At 48.3% G+C, this 25,346-nt stretch overlaps 1 protein-coding gene across 1 annotated transcript in view; it reads left to right on the forward strand.

Annotated features, from left to right (window-relative positions):
- ARMC5 (armadillo repeat containing 5) overlaps nucleotides 1–25,346 on the forward strand; it is a 91,329-nt gene that overhangs the window by 7,283 nt on the left and 58,700 nt on the right. Inside the window, exon 2 of the mRNA XM_063950541.1 lies at nucleotides 7,420–7,450. Coding sequence (XP_063806611.1) covers nucleotides 7,420–7,450 — 31 coding nt within the window. The remainder of the gene's footprint in view (nucleotides 1–7,419; nucleotides 7,451–25,346) is intronic.

Genomic DNA, 25,346 nt, shown 5'->3' on the forward strand with positions numbered 1-25,346 from the left:
AAACTGCAAGGATTTTTCGCTAGGCGGAAAATCATGTGATAGCACTGTCAGCAGTGTTCATTCCGGGAGTGGACGACTGGGAAGCAGACTTCCTCAGCAGGCCAGACCTCCACCCGGGAGAGTGGGAACTTCATCGGGAAGTTTTCCGCATGATTGTGAACCGTTGGGAAAGACCAAAGGTGGACATGATGGCGTCCCGCCCGAACAAAAAACGGGACAGGTATTGCGCCAGGTCACGAGACCTTCAGGCGATAGCTGTGGACGTCCTGGTAACACCGTGGGTGTAACAGTCGGTGTATGTGTTCCCTCCTCTGCTTCTCATAACCAAGGTATTGAGAATTATAAGACGTAGAGGAGTAAGAACTATACTCGTGGCTCCGGATTGGCCAAGAGGGACTTGGTACCCGGAACTTCAAGAGATGCTCACAGAGGACTAATGGCCTCGGGAGCTAAGAAGGGACTTGCTTCAGCAAGTACCATGTCTGTTCCAAGACTTACCGCGGCTGCGTTTGACGGCATGGCGGTTGAACACCGGATCCTAAGGGAAAAGGCATTTCGGAAGAGGTCATACCTACCCTGGTCAAAGCCAGGAAGGAGGTGACCGCGCAACGTTATCACCACATGTGGTGAAAATATGTTGCGTGGGTGAGGCCAGGAAGGCCCCACGAAGAAATTTCAACTGGGTCGATTTCTGCACTTCCTGCAAACAGGAGTGTCTATGAGCCTCAAATTGGGGTCCATTAAGGTTCAAGTTTCGGCCCTGTAGATTTTCTTCCAGAAAGAATTGGCTTCGGTTCCTGAAGTCCAGACGTTTGTCAAGGGAGTATTGCATATACAGCCCCTTTTGTGCCTCCAGTGGCACCGTGGGATCTCAACGTAGTGTTGGGATTCCTCAAATCATATTGGTTTGAACCGCTCAAATCTGTGGATTTGAAATATCTCACATGGAAAGTGACCATGCTGTTGGCCCTGGCCTCGGCCAGGCGATTGTCAGAATTGGCGGCTTTGTCTTACAAAAGCCCATATTTAATTTTCCATTCGGACAGGGCAGAACTGCGGACTTGTCCCCAGTTTCTTCCTAAGGTGGTGTCAGCGTTTCACCTGAAACAACCTATTGTGGTGCCTGCGGCTACTAGGGACTTGGAGGACTCCAAGTTGCTAGACGTTGTCAGGGCCCTGAAAATATATATATATATATATATATATATATATATATATATATATATATATATATATATATATATATATATATATATATATATATATATATATATATATATATATATATATATATATATATATATATATATATATATATTATAATTCCAGGACGGCTGGAGTCAGAAAGTCTGACTTGCTGTTTATATTGTATGCACCCAAAAAGCTGGGTGCTCCTGCTTCTAAGCAGACTATTGCTCGTTGGATTTGTAGTACAATTCAGCTTGCACATTCTGTGGCAGGCCTGCCACAGCCAAAATCTGTAAATGCCCATTCCACAAGGAAGGTGGGCTCATCTTGGGCGGCTGCCCGAGGGGTCTCGGCTTTACAACTTTGCCGAGCAGCTACGTGGTCAGGGGGGAACACGTTTGTAAAATTCTACAAATTTGATACCCTGGCTGAGGAGGACCTGGAGTTTCTCTCATTCGGTGCTGCAGAGTCATCCGCACTCTCCCGCCCGTTTGGGAGCTTTGGTATAATCCCCATGGTCCTGACGGAGTCCCCAGCATCCACTAGGACGTTAGAGAAAATAAGATTTTACTTACCGATAAATCTATTTCTCGTAGTCCGTAGTGGATGCTGGGCGCCCATCCCAAGTGCGGATTGTCTGCATTACTTGTACATAATTATTGTTACAAAAATCGGGTTGTTATTGTTGTGGGCCATCTTTTCAGAGGCTCCTTCGTTGTTATCATACTGTTAACTGGGTTCAAATCACAGGTTGTACGGTGTGATTGGTGTGGCTGGTATGAGTCTTACCCGGGATTCAAGATCCTTCCTTATTGTGTACGCTTGTCCGGGCACAGTACCTAACTGAGGCTTGGAGGAGGGTCATAGGGGGAGGAGCCAGTACACACCATGTGATCCTAAAAGCTTACTTTTTGTGCCCTGTCTCCTGCGGAGCCGCTATTCCCCATGGTCCTGACGGAGTCCCCAGCATCCACTACGGACTACGAGAAATAGATTTATCGGTAAGTAAAATCTTATTTATATCCCCCCCATATAATAGTGTTATCCTCCCCAATATAATAGTGTTATACTCCCCCATGTAATAGTGTTATACTCCCCCATGTAATAGTGTTATATCCCCCCATATAATAGTGTTATATCCCCCCATATAATAGTGTTATATCCCCCCCATATAATAGTGTTATATCCCCCCATATAATAGTGTTATATCCCCCTATATAATAGTGTTATATCCCCCCCATATAATAGTGTTATATCCCCCCCATATAATAGTGTTATATCCCCCCCCAATATAATAGTGTTATATCCCCCCCAATATAATAGTGTTATACTCCCCCCATTTGATAGTGTTATACTCCCCCATATAATAGTGTTATATCCCCCCCATATAATAGTGTTATATCCCCCCCCCATATAATAGTGTTATATCCCCCCCCCCATATAATAGTGTTATACTCCCCCATATAATAGTCTTATATCCCCCCCATATAATAGTGTTATATCCCCCCCCATATAATAGTGTTATATCCCCCCCATATAATAGTGTTATACTCCCCCATATAATAGTCTTACATCCCCCCCATATAATAGTCTTATATCCCCCCCATATAATAGTGTTATATCCCCCCCCAATATAATAGTGTTATATCCCCCCATATAATAGTGTTATACTCCCCCATATAATAGTGTTATACTCCCCCATATAATAGTGTTATATCCCCCCCCATATAATAGTGTTATATCCCCCCATATAATAGTGTTATATCCCCCCCCATATAATAGTGTTATATCCCCCCCATATAATAGTGTTATATCCCCCCCCATATAATAGTGTTATACCCCCCCCCATATAATAGTGTTATACTCCCCCATATAATAGTGTTATACTCCCCCATATAATAGTGTTATATCCCCCCATATAATAGTGTTATATCCCCTCCATATAATAGTGTTATATCCCCCCCCCCATATAATAGTTTTATATCCCCCCCATATAATAGTGTTATACTCCCCCATATAATAGTGTTATATCCCCCCCATATAATAGTGTTATACACCCCCAGTATAATAGTGTTATATCCCCCCCATATAATAGTGTTATACTCCCCCATACAATAGTGTTATATCACCCCATATAATAGTTATATCCCCCCATACAATAGTGTTATATCCCCCCCCCCCCCCATATAATAGTGTTATATTACCCACCATGGTGTGTGCAAGTCATGGGATTGTATATAGATTTGCGCAGGTAGGAATATCCCCCATTAGCAGTGGCGCTGTAGGGACGCCCCCCCCCCAGTGGTGCTGTTGGAACGGCCCCCCCAGTGGCGCTGTAGGGACGGCCCCCCCCCAGTGGCGCTGTAGGGACGGCCCCCCCCAGTGGCGCTGTAGGGACGCCCCCCCCCCAGTGGCGCTGTAGGGACGCCCCCCCCCAGTGGCGCTGTAGGGACGCGCCCCCCCAAGTGGCGCTGTAGGGACGCCCCCCCAGTGGCGCTGTAGGGACGCCCCCCCAGTGGCGCTGTAGGGACGGCCCCCCCCAGTGGCGCTGTAGGGACGGCCCCCCCAGTGGCGCTGTAGGGACGGCCCCCCCAGTGGCGCTGTAGGGACGGCCCCCCCCCCCCCCCCCAGTGGCGCTGTAGGGACGCCCCCCCCCCCCCCAGTGGCGCTGTAGGGACGGCCCCCCCCAGTGGCGCTGTAGGGACGCCCCCCCCCCCCCCCGTGGCGCTGTAGGGACGCCCCCCCCCAGTGGCGCTGTAGGGACGGCCCCCCCCAGTGGCGCTGTAGGGACGCCCCCCCCCAGTGGCGCTGTAGGGACGCCCCCCCCCCCAGTGGCGCTGTAGGGACGCCCCCCCAGTGGCGCTGTTGGGACGGCCCCCCCCCCAGTGGCGCTGTAGGGACGGCCCCCCCCCCCCCCAGTGGCGCTGTAGGGACGGCCCCCCCAGTGGCGCTGTAGGGACGGCCCCCCCCCCAGTGGCGCTGTAGGGACGGCCCCCCAGTGGCGCTATAGGGACGCCCCCCCCCCAGTGGCGCTGTAGGGACGCCCCCCCCCCCCCCCAGTGTCGCTGTAGGGACGCCCCCCCCCCCAGTGTCGCTGTAGGGACGCCCCCCCCCCCCCCCCAGTAGCGCTAGTGCTGTAGGAACGGCCCCCAGTAGCGCTAGTGCTGTAGGAACGGCCCCCAGTAGCGCTAGTGCTGTAGGAACGGCCCCCAGTAGCGCTAGTGCTGTAGGAACGGCCCCCAGTAGCGCTAGTGCTGTAGGAACGGCCCCCAGTAGCGCTAGTGCTGTAGGAACGGCCCCCAGTAGCGCTAGTGCTGTAGGAACGGCCCCCAGTAGCGCTAGTGCTGTAGGAACGGCCCCCAGTAGCGCTAGTGCTGTAGGAACGGCCCCCAGTAGCGCTAGTGCTGTAGGAACGGCCCCCAGTAGCGCTAGTGCTGTAGGAACTGCCCCCAGTAGTGCTAGTGCTGTAGGAACTGCCCTCAGTAGCGCTAGCGCTGTAGGAACGGCCCCCAGTAGTGCTAGCGCTGTAGGAACGGCCCCCAGTAGTGCTAGCGCTGTAGGAACGGCCACCAGTAGAATGGTTATTAGTAGTGTTATCACTGTATATCACTGGGCATAAATAGCGGTTTGTGTCTATAACAAATGCTGTATTTGGTGTTCCCAGATCTGTTAACCGTAACATAGTAGTTATGTAGGAGTCCTATTTGCTCATATCTGCACTGTGCAGATAGTTACCTGTGTATTTCTTGTGTTGTTGCACTTATTGGAGTGAGTGAATGAATCTGTGATCAGTGTGTATAATTGTTATTCCAGCATGTGTGTGAGCTGCACTGTGTAGAAACCTCTTGGTCCTGTGTGTTACAGGTGCGGGAGCTGCACTGTGTAGAAACCTCTTGGTCCTGTGTGTTTCAGGTGCGTGTGCTTCACTGTGTAGGAACCTCTTGGTGCTGTGTGTTTCAGGTGCGGGAGCTGCACTGTGTAGACACCTCTTGGTGCTGTGTGTGAGCTGCACTGTGTAGACACCTTGGTGCTGTGTGTTACAGGTGTGTGAGCTGCACTGTGTAGACACCTCTTGGTGCTGTGTGTGAGCTGCACTGTGTAGACACCTTGGTGCTGTGTGTTACAGGTGTGTGAGCTGCACTGTGTAGACACCTCTTGGTGCTGTGTGTGAGCTGCACTGTGTAGACACCTCTTGGCGCTGTGTGTTACATGTGTGGGAGCTGCACTGTGTAGAATCTTCTTGGTGCTGTGTGTTACAGGTGTTGGAGCTGCACTGTGTAGATGCCTCTTGGTACTGTGTGTTACAGGTGTGTGAGCTGCACTGTGTAGACACCTCTTGGTGCTGTGTGTTACAGGTGTGTGAGCTGCACTGTGTAGACACCTCTTGTTGCTGTGTGTTACAGGTGTGTGAGCTGCACTGTGTAGACACCTCTTGGTGCTGTGTGTTACAGGTGTGTGAGCTGCACTGTGTAGACACCTCTTGTTGCTGTGTGTTACAGGTGTGTGAGCTGCACTGTGTAGACGCCTCATGGTGCTGTGTGTTACAGGTGTGAGCTGCACTGTGTAGACGCCTCATGGTGCTGTGTGTTACAGGTGTGTGAGCTGCACTGTGTAGAATCCTCTTGGTGCTGTGTGTTACAGGTGTGTGAGCTGCACTTTGTAGACGCCTCTTGGCGCTGTGTGTGAGCTGCACTGTGTAGAATCCTCTTGGCACTGTGTGTTTGAGGTGTGTGTGCTGCACTGTGTAGAATCCTCTTGGTGCTGTGTGTTACAGGTGTGTGAGCTGCACTGTGTAGACACCTCTTGGCGCTGTGTGTGAGCTGCACTGTGTAGACACCTTGGTGCTGTGTGTTACAGGTGTGTGAGCTGCACTGTGTAGACACCTCTTGGTGCTGTGTGTGAGCTGCACTGTGTAGACACCTCTTGGTGCTGTGTGTGAGCTGCACTGTGTAGACACCTTGGTGCTGTGTGTTACAGGTGTGTGAGCTGCACTGTGTAGACACCTCTTGGTGCTGTGTGCGAGCTGCACTGTGTAGACACCTTGGTGCTGTGTGTTACAGGTGTGTGAGCTGCACTGTTTAGACACCTCTTGGTGCTGTGTGTGAGCTGCACTGTGTAGACACCTCTTGGTGCTGTGTGTTACAGGTGTGTGAGCTGCACTGTGTAGAATCCTCTTGGTGCTGTGTGTTACAGGTGTGTAAGCTGCACTGTGTAGACACCTCTTGGCGCTGTGTGTGAGCTGCACTTTGTAGACACCTCTTGGCGCTGTGTGTGAGCTGCACTGTGTAGAATCCTCTTGGCACTGTGTGTTTGAGGTGTGTGTGCTGCACTGTGTAGAATCCTCTTGGTGCTGTGTGTTACAGGTGTGTGAGCTGCACTGTGTAGACACCTCTTGGTGCTGTGTGTGAGCTGCACTGTGTAGACACCTTGGTGCTGTGTGTTACAGGTGTGTGAGCTGCACTGTGTAGACACCTCTTGGTGCTGTGTGTGAGCTGCACTGTGTAGACACCTCTTGGTGCTGTGTGTGAGCTGCACTGTGTAGACACCTTGGTGCTGTGTGTTACAGGTGTGTGAGCTGCACTGTGTAGACACCTCTTGGTGCTGTGTGTGAGCTGCACTGTGTAGACACCTCTTGGTGCTGTGTGTTACAGGTGTGTGAGCTGCACTGTGTAGACACCTCTTGGTGCTGTGTGTGAGCTGCACTGTGTAGACACCTTGGTGCTGTGTGTTACAGGTGTGTGAGCTGCACTGTGTAGACACCTCTTGGTGCTGTGTGTGAGCTGCACTGTGTAGACACCTTGGTGCTGTGTGTTACAGGTGTGTGAGCTGCACTGTGTAGACACCTCTTGGTGCTGTGTGTGAGCTGCACTGTGTAGACACCTCTTGGTGCTGTGTGTGAGCTGCACTGTGTAGAAACCTCTTGTTGCTGTGTGTTACAGGTGTGTGAGCTGCACTGTGTAGACACCTCTTGGTGCTGTGTGTGAGCTGCACTGTGTAGACACCTCTTGGTGCTGTGTGTGAGCTGCACTGTGTAGACACCTCTTGGTGCTGTGTGTGAGCTGCACTGTGTAGACACCTCTTGGTGCTGTGTGTTACAGGTGTGTGAGCTGCACTGTGTAGACACCTCTTGGTGCTGTGTGTGAGCTGCACTGTGTAGACACCTCTTGGTGCTGTGTGTTACAGGTGTGTGAGCTGCACTGTGTAGAAACCTCTTGTTGCTGTGTGTTTCAGGTGCGGGAGCTCGGGGGGATTCCGGCCCTGGGTAAGTCACACTCCCTATATTTCTCATTGTTTCAGTCTGTCACTTACTTTGTGATAAGTTATTGATAATACCATTTACGGGAGGCAATCATGAGACCGGCGGTCACAATGCCGACGCCTGATTCCCGACAGGCGGTGAAATGCCGACGCCGGAATACTGGCGCCACAGGCGTTTCTCCCTCTGTGGGTGTCCATGGCACCCAGGGAGCGAGAGTATAACCTTGCCCGCAGTGAGGTGAGTGCAGCGAGCTCACAAGGGGATTTCTAGCGTTCGCCCCGCTGCCGGCATACTGGTGGGCGAGATGCCGCTGTCGGTATGGTATCCCGGCCACCGGTAAAGCGCATGTGACCTGTAATATACAGAACAGTAAGAGCTACTGTACGTCTGTGGTTCCCAAACTTTTTGGTGTCACGGCGCCCTCGAGTGTAAGAATTTGTTTCACGGAACCCCTAGGCCGACATTTTCTTACTGAGGAATTTAGAAAGAATGACATGAAGTAAATTGTGTTTATCTGTCATCCTTATGGGGGGGTCATTCCGAGTTGTTCGCTCGGTAATTTTCTTCACATCGCAGCGACTGCGCCAAGTAAATTTGCTATGCAGTTAGGTATTTTACTCACGGCATTAGAATGTTTTTTCTTCGTTCTGGTGATCGTAATGTGATTGACAGGAAGTGGGTGTTTCTGGGCGAAAACTGGGTGTTTTATGGGAGTGTGTGGAAAAACGTGGGAGTGTCTGGGCGAACGCTGGGTGTGTTTGTGACGTCAAACCAGGAATGACAAGCACTGAACTGATCGCACTGGCAGAGTAAGTCTGGAGCTACTCAGAAACTGCACAGCGAAGTCTTTTCGCAATATTGCAAATCTTTCGTTCGCAATTTTGATAAGCTAAGATTCACTCCCAGTAGGCGGCGGCCTAGCGTGTGCAAAGCTGCTAAAAGCGGCTTGCGAGTGAACAACTCGGAATGAGGGCCATGGTTAGTGATATGGTGATAAGACGGGATTTGATTCTGTTTGTGCACATTTGTTAGTACTGGATCACCAAACCAAATCACCTCTGCAAGTGTCCTGAGGCACATCAGGTGGTTCACAGTTTAAGAACCATTGCTGTACATTGATTTGATTGACAATTTGCACCACTCCTCCGCTGCCTGTGTCTGGCCATTCTCTCTTTCCCCCCAACCCCTTCCCCAGAAGGGGAGCCGAGTTACCCCATAATAATACTAGTTGTCAACATTTTCCTCACCAGGAGATAGCCGTATTATACAGTATGTGCCCGGGTAATGCCAGGAGAGAGCAGTAGTATAAAGTATAGGGTTGGGTTACACCAGGAGAGAGCAGTAGTATACAGAATGTTAGGGTATATTAACCTATTCAGGTCTGATTATGAACTCTCTTCAGTCATCAGTCAGAATGCTGTTCCCCTTTAGCAACCGGTTGGAGGTCAATGGGGTCGATTCTATTCGGCAACTAATGAATAGCGCCGGGAATTAGCTCCCGACGCTATTCAATTCAGCAACTAATTACCTGCAATTGTCGGGAATTCTTCTCTCATCCCCGGGGGATGAGAAGAGAAACCCGACAAAAGTGCTGCCTCGCGGCCGGCGCGAGGCTGATTCTGTCGGGAATCAGCCTCGCGCCGGGGAGTTAAGTCGGAGAATGCCCGTTCTCCCGACAATTCAACCTGTTTTGTCGGCGAGAACGGGCCATCGCCGACGTAACTAGTTGCTGAATTGAATAGCGTCGGGAGCTAATTCCCGGCGCTATTCATTAGTTGCCGAATAGAATCGACCCCAATGAATGATAAGATGACACATATTTATGCGTAACCGAAGCAAATCATAAGTGACCCGCTTGAGGGCCGTCATGGCTTTATTATTTATAGCTTGAACACAAAGGGTTTATGCTTGCCAATACATTTTAGCCAATCAGAATACACCATGTATGTCTTGAATACATCGATTGTCATACAATGTTAGAAGTGGCAACTAGGACAGCCTTGAAAATGGTTATTGTTTCGTTTATCAGTCTTTCGGACATAAACTCAAAAGATTTCTTTCTTTATTCTTCTCAATTAGCCTTGGATATATCTGGTGTTGCTTTTGTCCGTCTTGGATACATTTCCAATACATTTAATGTTGCATTTGTCTTGTACAAGTCATGCCTTAAAACAAGATTATTCAGCAAATATAGTATTCTGACCAGCTCTGCACATTTTTCTTAAGGACATATCAACTCATTTTGTGATTAACAGTAAATATCTTAATAAATGCGAAAAACGTGAATCAATATATATATATACTATACTGCGGAAGCTCCTACACTATCATTTCCCCTCTTTTTGATTCCACTTTTTCTCCCTATTCTACAGAAGAACCTCTTGGGCATTTCTGATTGCGTTTATCTTGTTCACATGTTTACTGAACCTGCAGGAAAATAACAATTCCAAGCAACCAGTCCTATCAATACTATGACTATTGCCAGTAGTGGGTGTAGGACAGTTTTCATTAATCCTGTAGCTGATGGGGATTTTCCTGTGAAAATATCCCACCAGTGATGCTGTAAGTTATTCTTTAACTGTGTGGCCATGTGTTTCAATTCCCCAGCTTCTACTATTGTTTGCATCTGCGCATGTCTTGTAGAGTAATTAACTTCCCTTAGATGCTCTTCCAATTTTTCTGTATTGTTGATTATGTTAATGATATCCTGTATGCTTACAGTTATGTTATGGGGGGGAAGAGTTAATGGCTTAAAAGCCTGATCTAGGTAGTCAGTTTGATCCTTATAGAAAATAATAGTCTGATTTTTCCATATTAAATGAGTTACATTAAACAGGCATCCTGAAAAAGGGTTTGGTAACTGATATAGCTGACTGATCTGTTTGTCATATGTAATCATACAGACTATTTGTGGTGCCACTTCTATGAAGATGTCATCATTTTCTGTAGTTTTAGTTTAAGGTCAAAGTTCAGATGTCCCCCCTCCCACTCGCCTGGGGCTGGTAAGGCACGTGGAAGGCCTGCTGTACCCCCAAATCTTTCATTATATGCTGCATGACTTCTCCCGTGAAATGTGTACCTCTATCTGATTCTATAACCTCAGGTATCCCAAATCTACATACTACTTCTGCTATCAGTTTCTTTGCAGTGGTTTTTGCTTACTGGCCAGGCTTCGGCCCAGTGACTAAACATGTCCGTTGCTACTAGTACATATTCATATGGACTGCTTCGTGGCCACTGTATATAGTCAATTTGTAGTCTTTCAAATGGGTAAGAGGCTTTGGGAATAGTTCCTAGAGGTGTCTTGGTTCTTTGTCCTGGATTGCTAATTCCACAGATCCAGCATCCTGCTACAAAGTTTGTTGCAGCTTTATTGAAGCCAGGAGCTATCCAATGCTCTTGTACTCTATTCACCATGGCTTCCTTTGAATGGTGTACTTGTCCATGAGCTACTTGTAACATAGGTGGAAATAGAGCTGCTGGTAGACAGTACTTCAATTCTCTTGACTTCCAAAGTCCATGTTCATCTTCTTCTGCCCCCAATCGTCTCCATTTCTCCTTTTCTCCTTGTGATGCTTGTTGTTGAATTTTGATCAGCTCCTGTTCACTAGGCATTTGCTTCACGTCTTGAGCTACTAAGACTTGCTCAAGTTCTTTTGATTGTAAGGCAATTCTCTTGGCTTCTGCATCTGCAAATGCATTTCCTTTAGCTTCCATGGTTTGGCTCTTAGTATGTGCTTGTACCTTGATTATTCCAATTCTTTTAGGTAGTTCCAATGCTCTGAAGAGTTCCATAATCAAACTGGCATGTTTGATGGGTTTTCCGTTTGCACTTTTGAAGTCCCTACTTTTCCATATAACAGCGTAATCTTGGGACTAGATGTTAGCTGTCATGTTTTCAGCATGTATGCAGGCTTTGGTCATTGCTATGAGTTCTGCTTCTTGTGCTGACATACTTGGTAGCAATGCTCCAGAGTCTATGACTTCAGTTTCAGTTGTTACTGCATATCCTGTCTTTGGGGATCCATTATCATAATTTCTCTAACGTCCTAGTGGATGCTGGGGACTCCGTCAGGACCATGGGGAATAGCGGCTCCGCAGGAGACAGGGCACAAAAGCAAGCTTTTAGGATCACATGGTGTGTACTGGCTCCTCCCCCTATGACCCTCCTCCAAGCCTCAGTTAGGTTTTTGTGCCCGGCCGAGAAGGGTGCAATCTAGGTGGCTCTCTTAAAGAGTTGCTTAGAAAAAGTTTTTAGGTTCTTTATTTTCAGTGAGTCCTGCTGGCAACAGGCTCACTGCATCGAGGGACTTAGGGGAGAGATTTTCAACTCACCTGCGTGCAGGATGGATTGGATTCTTAGGCTACTGGACATAGCTCCAGAGGGAGTCGGAACACAGGGCTCGCCCTGGGGTTCGTCCCGGAGCCGCGCCGCCGACCCCCCTTGCAGATGCTGAAGATGAAGAGGTCCGGAACCAGGCGGCAGAAGACTCTGTCTTCATCAGGTAGCGCACAGCACTGCAGCTGTGCGCCATTGTTGTCAGCACACTTCACACAGCGGTCACGGAGGGTGCAGGGCGCTGGGGGGGGGCGCCCTGGGCAGCAATGTGTAATACCTGTATGGCGAAAAATACATCACATATAGCCCTTGAGGCTATATGGATGTATTTAACCCCTGCCAGATATCTAAAACTCCGGAGAAGAAGCCCGCCGAAAAGGGGGCGGGGCCTATTCTCCTCAGCACACAGCGCCATTTTCCCTCACAGAAAGGCTGGTGGGAAGGCTCCCATGATCTCCCCTGCACTGCACTACAGAAACAGGGTTAAAACAGAGAGGGGGGGCACTGATTTGGCGATATGTATATATATTAAAATGCTATAAAAGGAACACTTTTATATAAAGGTTGTCCCTGGATAATTATAGCGTTTTGGTGTGTGCTGGCAAACTCTCCCTCTGTCTCCCCAAAGGGCTAGTGGGTCCTGTCCTCTATCAGAGCATTCCCTATGTGTGTGCTGTATGTCGGTACGTGTGTGTCGACATGTATGAGGAAAATATTGGTGAGGAGGCGGAGCAAATTGCCTGTAATGGTGATGTCACTCTCTAGGGAGTCGACACCGGAATGGATGGCTTATTTATGGAAATTACGTGACAATGTCAACACGCTGCAAGCCGGTTGACGACATGAGAGGGCCGGCGAACAAATTAGTATCTGTCCAGGCGTCTCAAACACCGTCAGGGGCTGTAAAATGCCCATTTACCTCAGTCGGTCGACACAGACCCAGACACGGACACTGATTTCAGTGTCGACGGTGAAGAAACAAACGTATTTTCTTTTAGGGCCACACGTTAAGGGCAATGAAGGAGGTGTTACATATTTCTGATACTCCAAGTACCACAAAAAAGGGTATTATGTGTGAGGTGAAAAAACTACCTGTAGTTTTTCCTGAATCGGATAAATTAAATGAAGTGTGTGATGATGCGTGGGTTTCCCCCTATAGAAAATTATTGGCGGTATACCTTTTCCCGCCAGAAGTTAAGGCGCGGTGGAAAACACCCCTCAGGGTGGATAAGGCGCTCACACGCTTATCAGAACAAGTGGCGGTACCATCTACGGATAGGGCCGTACTTAAGGAGCCAGCTGATAGGAGGCTGAAAAATATCCTAAAAAGTATACACACACATGCTGGTGTTATACTGCGACCAGCGATCGCCTCAGCCTGGATGTGCAGAGCTGAGGTGGCTTGGTCGGATTCCCTGACTAAAAATATTGATACCTTTGACAGGGACAGTATTTTATTGACTATAGAGCATTTAAAGGATGCATTTCTATATATGCGAGATGCGCAGAGGGATATTTGCACTCTGGCATCAAGAGTAAATGCGATGTCCATATCTGCAAGAAGATGTTTATGGACACGACAGTGGTCAGGTGATGCAGATTCCAAACGGCACAAAGATGTATTGCCGTATAAAGGGGAGGAGTTATTTGGGGTCGGTCCATGGGACCTGGTGGCCAGAGCAACTGCTGGAAAATCCACCGTTTTTTACCCTAAGTCACATCTCTGCAGAAAAAGACACCGTCTTTTCAGCCTCAGTCCTTTCGTCCCTATAAGAGTCATATCTGCCCAGGGATAGAGGAAAGGGAAGAAGACTGCAGCAGGCAGCCCATTCCCAGGAACAGAAGCCCTCCACCGCTTCTACCAAGTTCTCAGCATGACGCTGGGACCGTACAGGACCCCTGGATCCTACAAGTAGTATCCAAGGGGTACAGATTGGAATGTCGAGAGGTTTCCCCCCTCGCAGGTTCCTGTAGTCTGCTGTACCAATGTCTCCCTCCGACAGGGAGGCAGTATTGAAAACAATTCACAAGCTGTATTCCCAGCAGGTGATAATAAAATTACCCCTCCGACAACAAGGAAAGGGGTATTACTCCACACTATATGGTGGTACTGAAGGCTAGGTGAGACCTATTCTAAATCTGAAAAATTTGAACACTTACAAGGGTTCAAATCCAGATAGAGTCACTCAGAGCAGTGATAGCAAGGGGACTATATGGTGTCCCGGGACATCAGGGATGCTTACCTCCATGTCCCAAAATTTGCCTTTTCTCACCAAGGGTACCTCAAGTTCGTGGTACAGAACTGTCACTATCAGTTTCAAGACGATGCCGTTGGATTGTCCAAGGCACCCCGGGGTCCTTACCAAGGTAATGACCGAAAGGAGGATTCGTCTTCAAAGAAAATGGACGACCTCCTGATAAGAACAAGGTCCAGAGAACAGTTGGAGGTCGGAGTAGCACTATCTCAAGTAGTTCTACGACAGCACGGGTGGATTCTAAATATTCCAAAACCGCAGTTGTTCCGACGACACGTCTGCTGGTCCTAGGGATGATTTTGGACACAGTCCAGGAAAAGGTGTTTCTCCCAGAGGAGAAAGCCAGGGAGTTATCCGAGCTAATCGGGATCCTCCTAAAACCAGGAAAAGTGTCAGTGCATCATTGCACAAGAGTCCTGGTAAAAAAATGGTGGCTTATTACGAAGCGCTTCCATTCGGCAGATTTCACGCAAGAACTCTTCAGTGGGATCTGCTGGACAAATGGTCCGGATCGCATCTTCAGATGCATCAGCGGATAACCCTATATCCAAGGACAAGGGTGTCTCTCCTGTGGTGATTACAGAGTGCTCATCTTCTAGAGGGCCGCAGATTCGGCATTCAGGATTGGATGCTCGTGACCACGGAGGCCAGCCTGAGAGGCTGGGGAGCAGTCACACAAGGAGTGTGATCAAGTCTGGAGAATTCTCTCCACATAAATATACTGGAGCTAAGAGCAAATTTATAATGCTCTAAGCTTAGCAAGACCTCTGCTTCAAGGTCAGCCGGTATTGATCCAGTGGGATAACATCACGGCAGTCGCCCACGTAAACAGAAAGGGCGGCACAAGAAGCAGGAGGGCAGTGGCAAAACTGCAAGGATTTTTCGCTAGGCGGAAAATCATGTGATAGCACTGTCAGCAGTGTTCATTCCGGGAGTGGACGACTGGGAAGCAGACTTCCTCAGCAGGCACGACCTCCACCCGGGAGAGTGGGAACTTCATCGGGAAGTTTTCCGCATGATTGTGAACCGTTGGGAAAGACCAAAGGTGGACATGATGGCGTCCCGCCCGAACAAAAAATGGGACAGGTATTGCGCCAGGTCACGAGACCTTCAGGCGATAGCTGTGGACGTCCTGGTAACACCGTGGGTGTAACAGTCGGTGTATGTGTTCCCTCCTCTGCTTCTCATAACCAAGGTATTGAGAATTATAAGACATAGAGGAGTAAGAACTATACTCGTGGCTCCGGATTGGCCAAGAGGGACTTGGTAACCGGAACTTCAAGAGATGCTCACAGAGGACTAATGGCCTCGGGAGCTAAGAAGGGATTTGCTTTCAGCAAGTACCATGTCTGTTCCAAGAGGAACCGTGGCATCGGCCTTTAAGAAAGGACCTGCTCCAGCAGGGACCTTGTCTGTTCCAAGACTTACCGCGACTGCGTTTGACGGCATGGCGGTTTGAACGCCGGATCCTAAGGGAAAAGGCATTCCGGAAGAGGTCATACCTACCCTGGTCAAAGCCAGGAAGGAGGTGACCGCACAACGTTATCACCACATGTGGTAAAAATATGTTGCGTGGGTGAGGCCAGGAAGGCCCCACGAAAAAATTTCAACTAGGTCGATTTCTGCACTTCCTGAAAACAGGAGTGTCTATGAGCCTCAAATTGGGGTCCATTAAGGTTCAAGTTTCGGCCCTATAGATTTTCTTCCAGAAAGAATTGGCTTCAGTTCCTGAAGTCCAGACGTTTGTCAAGGGAGTATTGCATATACAGCCCTTGTGTGCCTCCAGTGGCACCGTGGGATCTCAACGTAGTGTTGGGATTCCTCAAATCATATTGGTTTGAACCACTCAAATCTGTGGATTTGAAATATCTCACATGGAAAGTGACCATGCTGTTAGCCCTGGCCTCGGCCAGGCGATTGTCAAAATTGGCGGCTTTGTCTTACAAAAGCCCATATTTGATTTTCCATTCGGACAGGGCAGAACTGCGGACTCGTCCCCAGTTTCTTCCTAAGGTGGTGTCAGCGTTTCACCTGAAACAACCTTTCTCTATCGTCCTAGTGGATGCTGGGGTTCCTGAAAGGACCATGGGGAATAGCGGCTCCGCAGGAGACAGGGCACAAAAAGTAAAGCTTTCCGATCAGGTGGTGTGCACTGGCTCCTCCCCCCATGACCCTCCTCCAAGCCTCAGTTAGATTTTTGTGCCCGGCCGAGAAGGGTGCAATCTAGGTGGCTCTCCTAAAGAGCTGCTTAGAGAAAGTTTAGCTTAGGTTTTTTATTTTACAGTGAGTCCTGCTGGCAACAGGATCACTGCAACGAGGGACTTAGGGGAGAAGAAGTGAACTCACCTGCGTGCAGGATGGATTGGCTTCTTGGCTACTGGACATCAGCTCCAGAGGGACGATCACAGGTACAGCCTGGATGGTCACCGGAGCCTCGCCGCCGGCCCCCTTGCAGATGCTGAAACATGAAGAGGTCCAGAATCGGCGGCAGAAGACTCCTCAGTCTTCTAAAGGTAGCGCACAGCACTGCAGCTGTGCGCCATTTTCCTCTCAGCACACTTCACACGGCAGTCACTGAGGGTGCAGGGCGCTGGGAGGGGAGCGCCCTGGGAGGCAAATGAAAACCTATTTGGCTAAAAAATACCTCACATATAGCCTCCGGGGGCTATATGGAGATATTTAACCCCTGCCAGAATACACTAAAGAGCGGGAGACGAGCCCGCCGGAAAAGGGGCGGGGCCTATCTCCTCAGCACACAGCGCCATTTTCCTTACACAGCTCCGCTGGTCAGGACGGCTCCCAGGTCTCTCCCCTGCACTGCACTACAGAAACAGGGTAAAACAAGAGAGGGGGGGCAAAATAGTGGCAAAAATTATATTATAAAAGCAGCTATACAGGGAGCACTTATTATAAGGCTATCCCTGTCATATATAGCGCTTTTGGTGTGTGCTGGCAAACTCTCCCTCTGTCTCCCCAAAGGGCTAGTGGGGTCCTGTCTTCGTTAAGAGCATTCCCTGTGTGTCTGCTGTGTGTCGGTACGTGTGTGTCGACATGTATGAGGACGATATTGGTGTGGAGGCGGAGCAATTGCCAAATATGGGGATGTCACCTCCTAGGGGGTCGACACCAGAATGGATGCCTTTATTTATGGAATTACGGGATAGTGTCAACACGCTAAAGCAGTCGTTTGACGACATGAGACGGCCGGACAATCAGTTAGTGCCTGTCCAGGCGCCTCAAACACCGTCAGGGGCTGTAAAACGCCCTTTGCCTCAGTCGGTCGACACAGACCCAGACACAGGCACTGATTCCAGTGGCGACGGTGACGAATCAACCGTATTTTCCAGTAGGGCCACACGTTATATGATTTTGGCAATGAAGGAGGCGTTACATTTAGCTGATACTACAGGTACCACTAAACAGGGTATTATGTGGGGTGTGAAAAAACTACCTATAGTTTTTCCTGAATCAGAAGAACTAAATGATGTATGTGATGAAGCGTGGGTTGCCCCCGATAAAAAGATGCTAATTTCAAAGAAGTTATTGGCTTTATACCCTTTCCCGCCAGAGGTTAGGGCGCGCTGGGAAACACCTCCTAGGGTGGACAAGGCGCTCACACGCTTATCTAAACAAGTGGCGTTACCCTCTCCTGAGACGGCCGCACTTAAAGATCCAGCAGATAGGAGGATGGAAAATATCCAAAAAAGTATATACACACATACAGGTGTTATACTACGACCAGCTATAGCGACAGCCTGGATATGCAGTGCTGGAGTAGCTTGGTCAGAGTCCCTGATTGAAAATATTGATACCCTGGATAGGGACAATGTTTTACTGTCTTTAGAGCAAATAAAGGATGCATTTCTTTATATGCGTGATGCACAGAGGGATATCTGCACACTGGCATCACGGGTAAGTGCTATGTCCATTTCGGCCAGAAGAAGTTTATGGACGCGACAGTGGTCAGGCGATGCGGACTCAAAACGGCATATGGAAGTTTTGCCGTATAAAGGGGAGGAGTTATTTGGAGTCGGTCTATCAGATTTGGTGGCCACGGCTACAGCCGGGAAATCCACCTTTTTACCTCAAGCTACTCCCCAACAGAAAAAGACACCGACTTTTCAACCGCAGCCCTTTCGTTCCTTTAAAAACAAGAGAGCAAAGGGATATTCATATCTGCCACGAGGCAGAGGAAGGGGGAATAGACACCAACAGGCAGCTCCTTCCCAGGAACAGAAGCCCTCCCCCGCTTCTACAAAAGCCTCAGCATGACGCTGGGGCTTCTCAAGCGGACTCGGGGGCGGTGGGCGGTCGTCTCAAGAATTTCAGCGCGCAGTGGGCTCACTCGCAGGTAGATCCCTGGATCCTGCAGATAATATCTCAGGGGTACAGGTTGGAACTAGAGACAGATCCGCCTCGCCGTTTCCTGAAGTCTGCTTTACCAACGTCCCCCTCCGAAAGGGAGACGGTTTTGGAAGCCATTCACAAGCTGTACTCTCAGCAGGTGATAGTCAAGGTACCTCTTCTACAACAGGGAAAGGGGTATTATTCCACTCTATTTGTGGTACCGAAGCCGGACGGCTCGGTAAGACCTATTCTAAATCTGAAGTCCTTGAACCTGTACATAAAGAAGTTCAAGTTCAAAATGGAGTCACTCAGAGCAGTGATAGCGAACCTGGAAGAAGGGGACTTTATGGTGTCCTTGGACATCAAGGATGCGTACCTCCACGTTCCAATTTACCCCTCACACCAGGGGTACCTCAGGTTCGTTGTACAAAACTGTCACTATCAGTTTCAGACGCTGCCGTTCGGATTGTCCACGGCACCTCGGGTCTTTACAAAGGTAATGGCCGAGATGATGATTCTTCTTTGAAGAAAAGGCGTATTAATTATCCCATACTTGGACGATCTCCTAATAAGGGCAAGATCCAGAGAACAGCTAGAGATGGGATTAGCACTGTCTCAAGAAGTGCTAAAACAGCACGGCTGGATTCTGAATATTCCAAAATCCCAGTTAATGCCGACAACTCGTCTGCTGTTCCTAGGGATGATTCTGGACACGGTTCAGAAAAAGGTTTTTCTCCCGGAGGAAAAAGCCAAGGAGTTATCCGAGCTTGTCAGGAACCTCCTAAAACCAGGAAAGGTGTCTGTACATCAATGCACAAGAGTCCTGGGAAAAATGGTGGCTTCTTACGAAGCAATTCCATTCGGCAGATTCCATGCACGAATTTTTCAGAGGGATCTGTTGGACAAATGGTCAGGGTCGCATCTTCAGATGCACCAGCGGATAACCCTGTCTCCAAGGACAAGGGTATCTCTTCTGTGGTGGTTGCAGAGTGCTCATCTATTGGAGGGCCGCAGATTCGGCATACAGGATTGGATCCTGGTGACCACGGACGCCAGCCTGAGAGGCTGGGGAGCAGTCACACAAGGAAGAAACTTCCAGGGAGTGTGGACGAGCCTGGAAACGTCTCTTCACATAAACATTCTGGAACTAAGAGCAATCTACAATGCTCTAAGCCAGGCAGAACCTCTGCTTCAAGGAAAACCGGTGTTGATCCAGTCGGACAACATCACGGCAGTCGCCCATGTAAACAGACAGGGCGGCACAAGAAGCAGGAGTGCAATGGCAGAAGCTGCACGGATTCTTCGCTGGGCAGAGAATCATGTGATAGCACTGTCAGCAGTGTTCATCCCGGGAGTGGACAACTGGGAAGCAGACTTCCTCAGCAGACACGACCTTCACCCGGGAGAGTGGGGACTTCATCCAGAAGTCTTCCACATGCTGGTAACCCGTTGGGAAAGACCAATGGTGGACATGATGGCGTCTCGCCTCAACAAAAAACTGGACAGGTATTGCGCCAGGTCAAGAGATCCGCAGGCAATAGCTGTGGACGCGCTGGTAACGCCTTGGGTGTACCAGTCGGTGTATGTGTTTCCTCCTCTGCCTCTCATACCAAAAGTATTGAGAATTATACGGCAAAGAGGCGTAAGAACGATACTAGTGGTTCCGGATTGGCCAAGAAGGACTTGGTACCCGGAACTTCAAGAGATGATCACGGAAGATCCGTGGCCTCTACCTCTAAGGAGGGACTTGCTTCAGCAGGGTCCCTGTCTGTTTCAAGACTTACCGCGGCTGCGTTTGACGGCATGGCGGTTGAACGCCGGATCCTAAAGGAAAAAGGCATGCCGGAAGAAGTCATTCCTACTTTGATTAAAGCAAGGAAGGAAGTAACCGTGCAACACTATCACCGCATTTGGCGAAGATATGTTGCGTGGTGCGAGGATCGGAGTGCTCCGACGGAGGAATTTCAACTGGGTCGATTCCTACATTTCCTGCAATCAGGATTGTCTATGGGTCTCAAATTGGGATCTATTAAGGTTCAAATTTCGGCCCTGTCGATTTTCTTTCAAAAAGAATTGGCTTCAGTTCCTGAAGTCCAGACTTTTGTTAAGGGAGTGCTGCATATACAGCCTCCTGTGGTGCCTCCAGTGGCACCGTGGGATCTCAATGTGGTTTTGGAATTTCTAAAATCTCATTGGTTTGAACCACTAAAAAAGGTGGATTTAAAATATCTCACATGGAAAGTGACCATGTTACTAGCCCTGGCTTCGGCCAGGAGAGTGTCAGAACTGGCAGCTTTATCTTACAAAAGCCCATATCTGATTTTCCATTCGGACAGGGCAGAACTGCGGACTCGTCCGCATTTTCTCCCTAAGGTGGTGTCAGCATTTCATCTGAACCAGCCTATTGTAGTGCCTGCAGCTACAAGTGACTTGGAGGACTCCAAGTTACTGGACGTTGTCAGAGCATTAAAAATATATATTGCAAGGACAGCTGGAGTCAGAAAATCTGACTCGTTGTTTATATTGTATGCACCCAACAAGATGGGTGCTCCTGCGTCTAAGCAGACGATTGCTCGTTGGATCTGTAGCACAATCCAACTTGCACATTCTGTGGCAGGCCTGCCACAGCCTAAATCTGTTAAGGCCCACTCCACAAGGAAGGTGGGCTCATCTTGGGCAGCTGCCCGAGGGGTCTCGGCATTACAACTTTGCCGAGCAGCTACGTGGTCAGGGGAGAACACGTTTGTAAAATTTTACAAATTTGATACTCTGGCTAAGGAGGACCTGGAGTTCTCTCATTCGGTGCTGCAGAGTCATCCGCACTCTCCCGCCCGTTTGGGAGCTTTGGTATAATCCCCATGGTCCTTTCAGGAACCCCAGCATCCACTAGGACGATAGAGAAAATAAGAATTTACTTACCGATAATTCTATTTCTCGGAGTCCGTAGTGGATGCTGGGCGCCCATCCCAAGTGCGGATTATCTGCAATAATTGTACATAGTTATTGTTAACTAATTCGGGTTATTGTTTAGGAAGCCATCTTTCAGAGGCTCCTCTGTTATCATACTGTTAACTGGGTTTTGATCACAAGTTGTACGGTGTGATTGGTGTGGCTGGTATGAGTCTTACCCGGGATTCAAAATTCCTCCCTTATTGTGTACGCTCGTCCGGGCACAGTACCTAACTGAGGCTTGGAGGAGGGTCATGGGGGGAGGAGCCAGTGCACACCACCTGATCGGAAAGCTTTACTTTTTGTGCCCTGTCTCCTGCGGAGCCGCTATTCCCCATGGTCCTTTCAGGAACCCCAGCATCCACTACGGACTCCGAGAAATAGAATTATCGGTAAGTAAATTCTTATTATTGTGGTGCCTGCGGCTACTAGGGACTTGGAGGACTCCAAGTTGCTAGACGTTGTCAGGGCCCTGAAAATAAATATATATATATATAATTCCAGGACGGCTGGAGTCAGAAAGTCTGACTTGCTGTTTATATTGTAGGCACCCAAAAAGCTGGGTGCTCCTGCTTCTAAGCAGACTATTGCTCGTTGGATTTGTAGTACAATTCAGCTTGCACATTCTGTGGCAGGCCTGCCACAGCCAAAATCTGTAAATGCCCATTCCACAAGGAAGGTGGGCTCATCTTGGGCGGCTGCCCGAGGGGTCTCGGCTTTACAACTTTGCCGAGCAGCTACTTGGTCAGGGGCAAACACGTTTGCAAAATTCTACAAATTTGATACCCTGGCTGAGGAGGACCTGGAGTTCTCTCATTCGGTGCTGCAGAGTCATCCGCACTCTCCCGCCCGTTTGGGAGCTTTGGTATAATCCCCATGGTCCTGACGGAGTCCCCAGCATCCACTAGGACGTTAGAGAAAATAAGATTTTACTTACCGATAAATCTATTTCTCATAGTCCGTAGTGGATGCTGGGCGCCCATCCCAAGTGCGGATTGTCTGCATTACTTGTACATAGTTATTGTTACAAAAATCGGGTTATTATTGTTGTGAGCCATCTTTTTTAGAGGCTCCGCTGTTATCATGCTGTTAACTGGGTTCAGATCACAAGTTGTACAGTGTGATTGGTGTGGCTGGTATGAGTCTTACCCGGGATTCAAGATCCTTCCTTATTGTGTACGCTCGTCCGGGCACAGTACCTAACTGAGGCTTGGAGGAGGGTCATAGGGGGAGGAGCCAGTACACACCATGTGATCCTAAAAGCTTGCTTTTGTGCCCTGTCTCCTGCGGAGCCGCTATTCCCCATGGTCCTGACGGAGTCCCCAGCATCCACTACGGACTATGAGAAATAGATTTATCGGTAAGTAAAATCTTATTATCTTGATCCATCGACGAACAGGTTCATGTCTGGATTGTCCAATGGTGTATCTTGGACATTAGGGAGAGGTAAAGTCTCTAATTCCATGAGGGCTAAGCAATCGTGTGGAGATGATTGTGTTGTATTCTCTGCGTCTGTAGCAGCAATTTCCTCTTCATCTGACGATTCACCATCATTACCATCTTCCCCTGTCCTCCCCTCTTTTGAATCGTTGATGGGAAGGAGTGTGGCTGGGTTTAGTACAGTGCATCTTGTGATGGTGACATGGGAGGCGCTGAACAGTGCTACTTCATATTTGGTAAGTCTGGCTGCAGAAAGATGCTTAGTTTTTGCTTGACTTAATATTCTTGTTACAGCGTGAGGTACTTGTATACACAGTGGATGATCAAGCAATCCCAATGCTGGGGCTGTTATTATGGTTTGCTTTAGTTGTCTTACTGCTTCTTCAATGGTGTCCCTGTTTTCTGCTGACGCCTCCTTTTTAATGTTCTTGGGGTTTTTGCTTGAGTTATTGCCTTTGGTCTTTTATCAGTAAGATGCCTTGTTCCTTGAGATATGCAGTGTCCTAAGAAGACAACTTTTTTCTGTACTAGCTGAAGCTTGTCTTTTGACACTCTGCAATCTTCTTCTGCCAAAAAGATGAGTAGTGATACTGTTTCCTTTTTGCACTTCTCTTCTGTCTGTGCAGCAATAAGCAGATCATCGACATATTGAACTAACTGGGTGTCTGTAAAGTGTGGTCTCCATTTCTGCAGGATTAATGCCATTGCCTCTGAGAAATCTGATGGACTAGTGGCTCCCCCTTGGGGTAATTGTGTCCCACCATATTGTTTACCTTCGTGAGTGAATATTAGAAACTTCTGGCTTTCCCATTCATCAGTAGATAATCTGATTTTCCCTCCTTTTGAATCTTGAGATTCAACACCTTTATTGATTAATGTTGGAAAAGGGTTGCTGCGTTGAGGGTAATACATCTTCTGATGGTTACTTGTCACATTTTGGCAGTGCTACTTCATACATGGTCAGCCTTGCCACTGACAGGTGTTTGGTTCTTGCTTGTTGAAGCTTCTCTGTACCTGCATGTGGACCCTGGATGATAAGTTCATGATTCAGCACTATGCCTGTGCTCTTGTCCTCTTCTAGGACTTCTGATTCATCACTGTGTCTGTGCTCTTATACTCTTCTAGGGCTGTTGCTGCTATCACTGCTCTGATGCCGGTAGTTGCTCTTTGATTACCGCTGTCAAGCTTGCTTAAGTTGTAGGCCACTGGTCTTCACCTCAGTCCATGATTTTGCATAAGGACTTCTATGTATGGCCTCCTTCTTTAATAGTCAGGTAGTTCTAGGGCTTGAGATGAGGCAACTGCTGTTTCCAACTGTTCAATAGCCTAATTCATCTGTTGCTGTATGTAGGATGCGGACCCTCCTCCCTTTCAGTGTTGTCATACAATGCTTGCATGTAGACTGGTGCTAGAGGTATCCGTGTTCTGTAGTGTCCTACTAGGCCCAGGAATGATCATCTGACTTGCTTGACACTAGTTGGCATCTTAGCTTGCAGTCTGAATCTTTTCCTTTTCACTTTTGTTAGATGTCTGGTACCTTGAGTGTCCTAGGAAGATTAACTCTTGCTTGACTAGCTGCAATTTCTCCTTCTGAGGCTCTGCAGTCTTGGTCTTTCAGAAACTTCACTAAGGACACTGCCCCTTCTTGGTGCTTCTTTTAGTAGTGGTGGCAATCAGCAGTTCATTCACATCCTGTATTTAGCTGTGTGTTTTGTGGATATATCACTTGGTGATATAGCCCCTCCACAGGGCTATTCCGGTCCAGTAGTATTGCTTCCTTTCTTCTACAACTGGTACTGCGGGAATGAGCCAATACTGAACTTCTGTTTTAACTTGCTTCTAAATGGCTTTTTGTTCTTTCCTTTGATAAGTTGCTGGAAAGTTAAACTTCTGCTGGTGTGTACTGTATTCTCCTTGGATAAGCTTTAGTACATTGTGCTTCAGCAAAGTCACTGGACATGTACTCCGAGGTTCAGAACTGGGCTGGTATTGGTGACTGTAGTTCTTGCATCTCCTGTCCTTTTAAGAATTTCTGATATCATCAGTTCTTGTGGTATCTCCCTCTGCTGTCTTCTGCGTGTGCTGGCTCCAGTATTCATTAGGCACAGACGTATTTCTCCAGTGGGCAAGGTGACTGTAATCATACCTTCTGCTGTTTCCTCTGGAGACATTATGTTCACTGGGGAGTACCTAAAGAAGCTTGTACTTCATATTGGCAGAAGAAGCATCATTCATTTGTCTTCTGGAACTTTTTCTGTCTTGTTCCTTATTATTTGCTTTAAACCCCGGAGCTTCTGTTGCTTTAAATCATGGCATTATCTCTGTAATCTTGCCAGGTAGTACTGACCACTTGTCAGATGTCTTTCTTTGTCCTTCTTAAAGCAGACTTCCTTTAGTCTCCAAACTTTCATGCAACCTTCATATTGTTTCTCAACTTTTCATTTTTTTTTCCAATCACCTCTCTTTATGATTCATTCATTATTCTTCATACTTTGTTCTTTCTTTACTTGCATATTCTTTCTCACTGCTGCTGGCATGTCATTTTCTTAGTCCAAGTCCACCCAGGCTG

The sequence above is a fragment of the Pseudophryne corroboree genome, unplaced genomic scaffold (genome assembly GCF_028390025.1).
Source record: "Pseudophryne corroboree isolate aPseCor3 unplaced genomic scaffold, aPseCor3.hap2 scaffold_1048, whole genome shotgun sequence".
NCBI classification, from domain to species: domain Eukaryota; kingdom Metazoa; phylum Chordata; class Amphibia; order Anura; family Myobatrachidae; genus Pseudophryne; species Pseudophryne corroboree.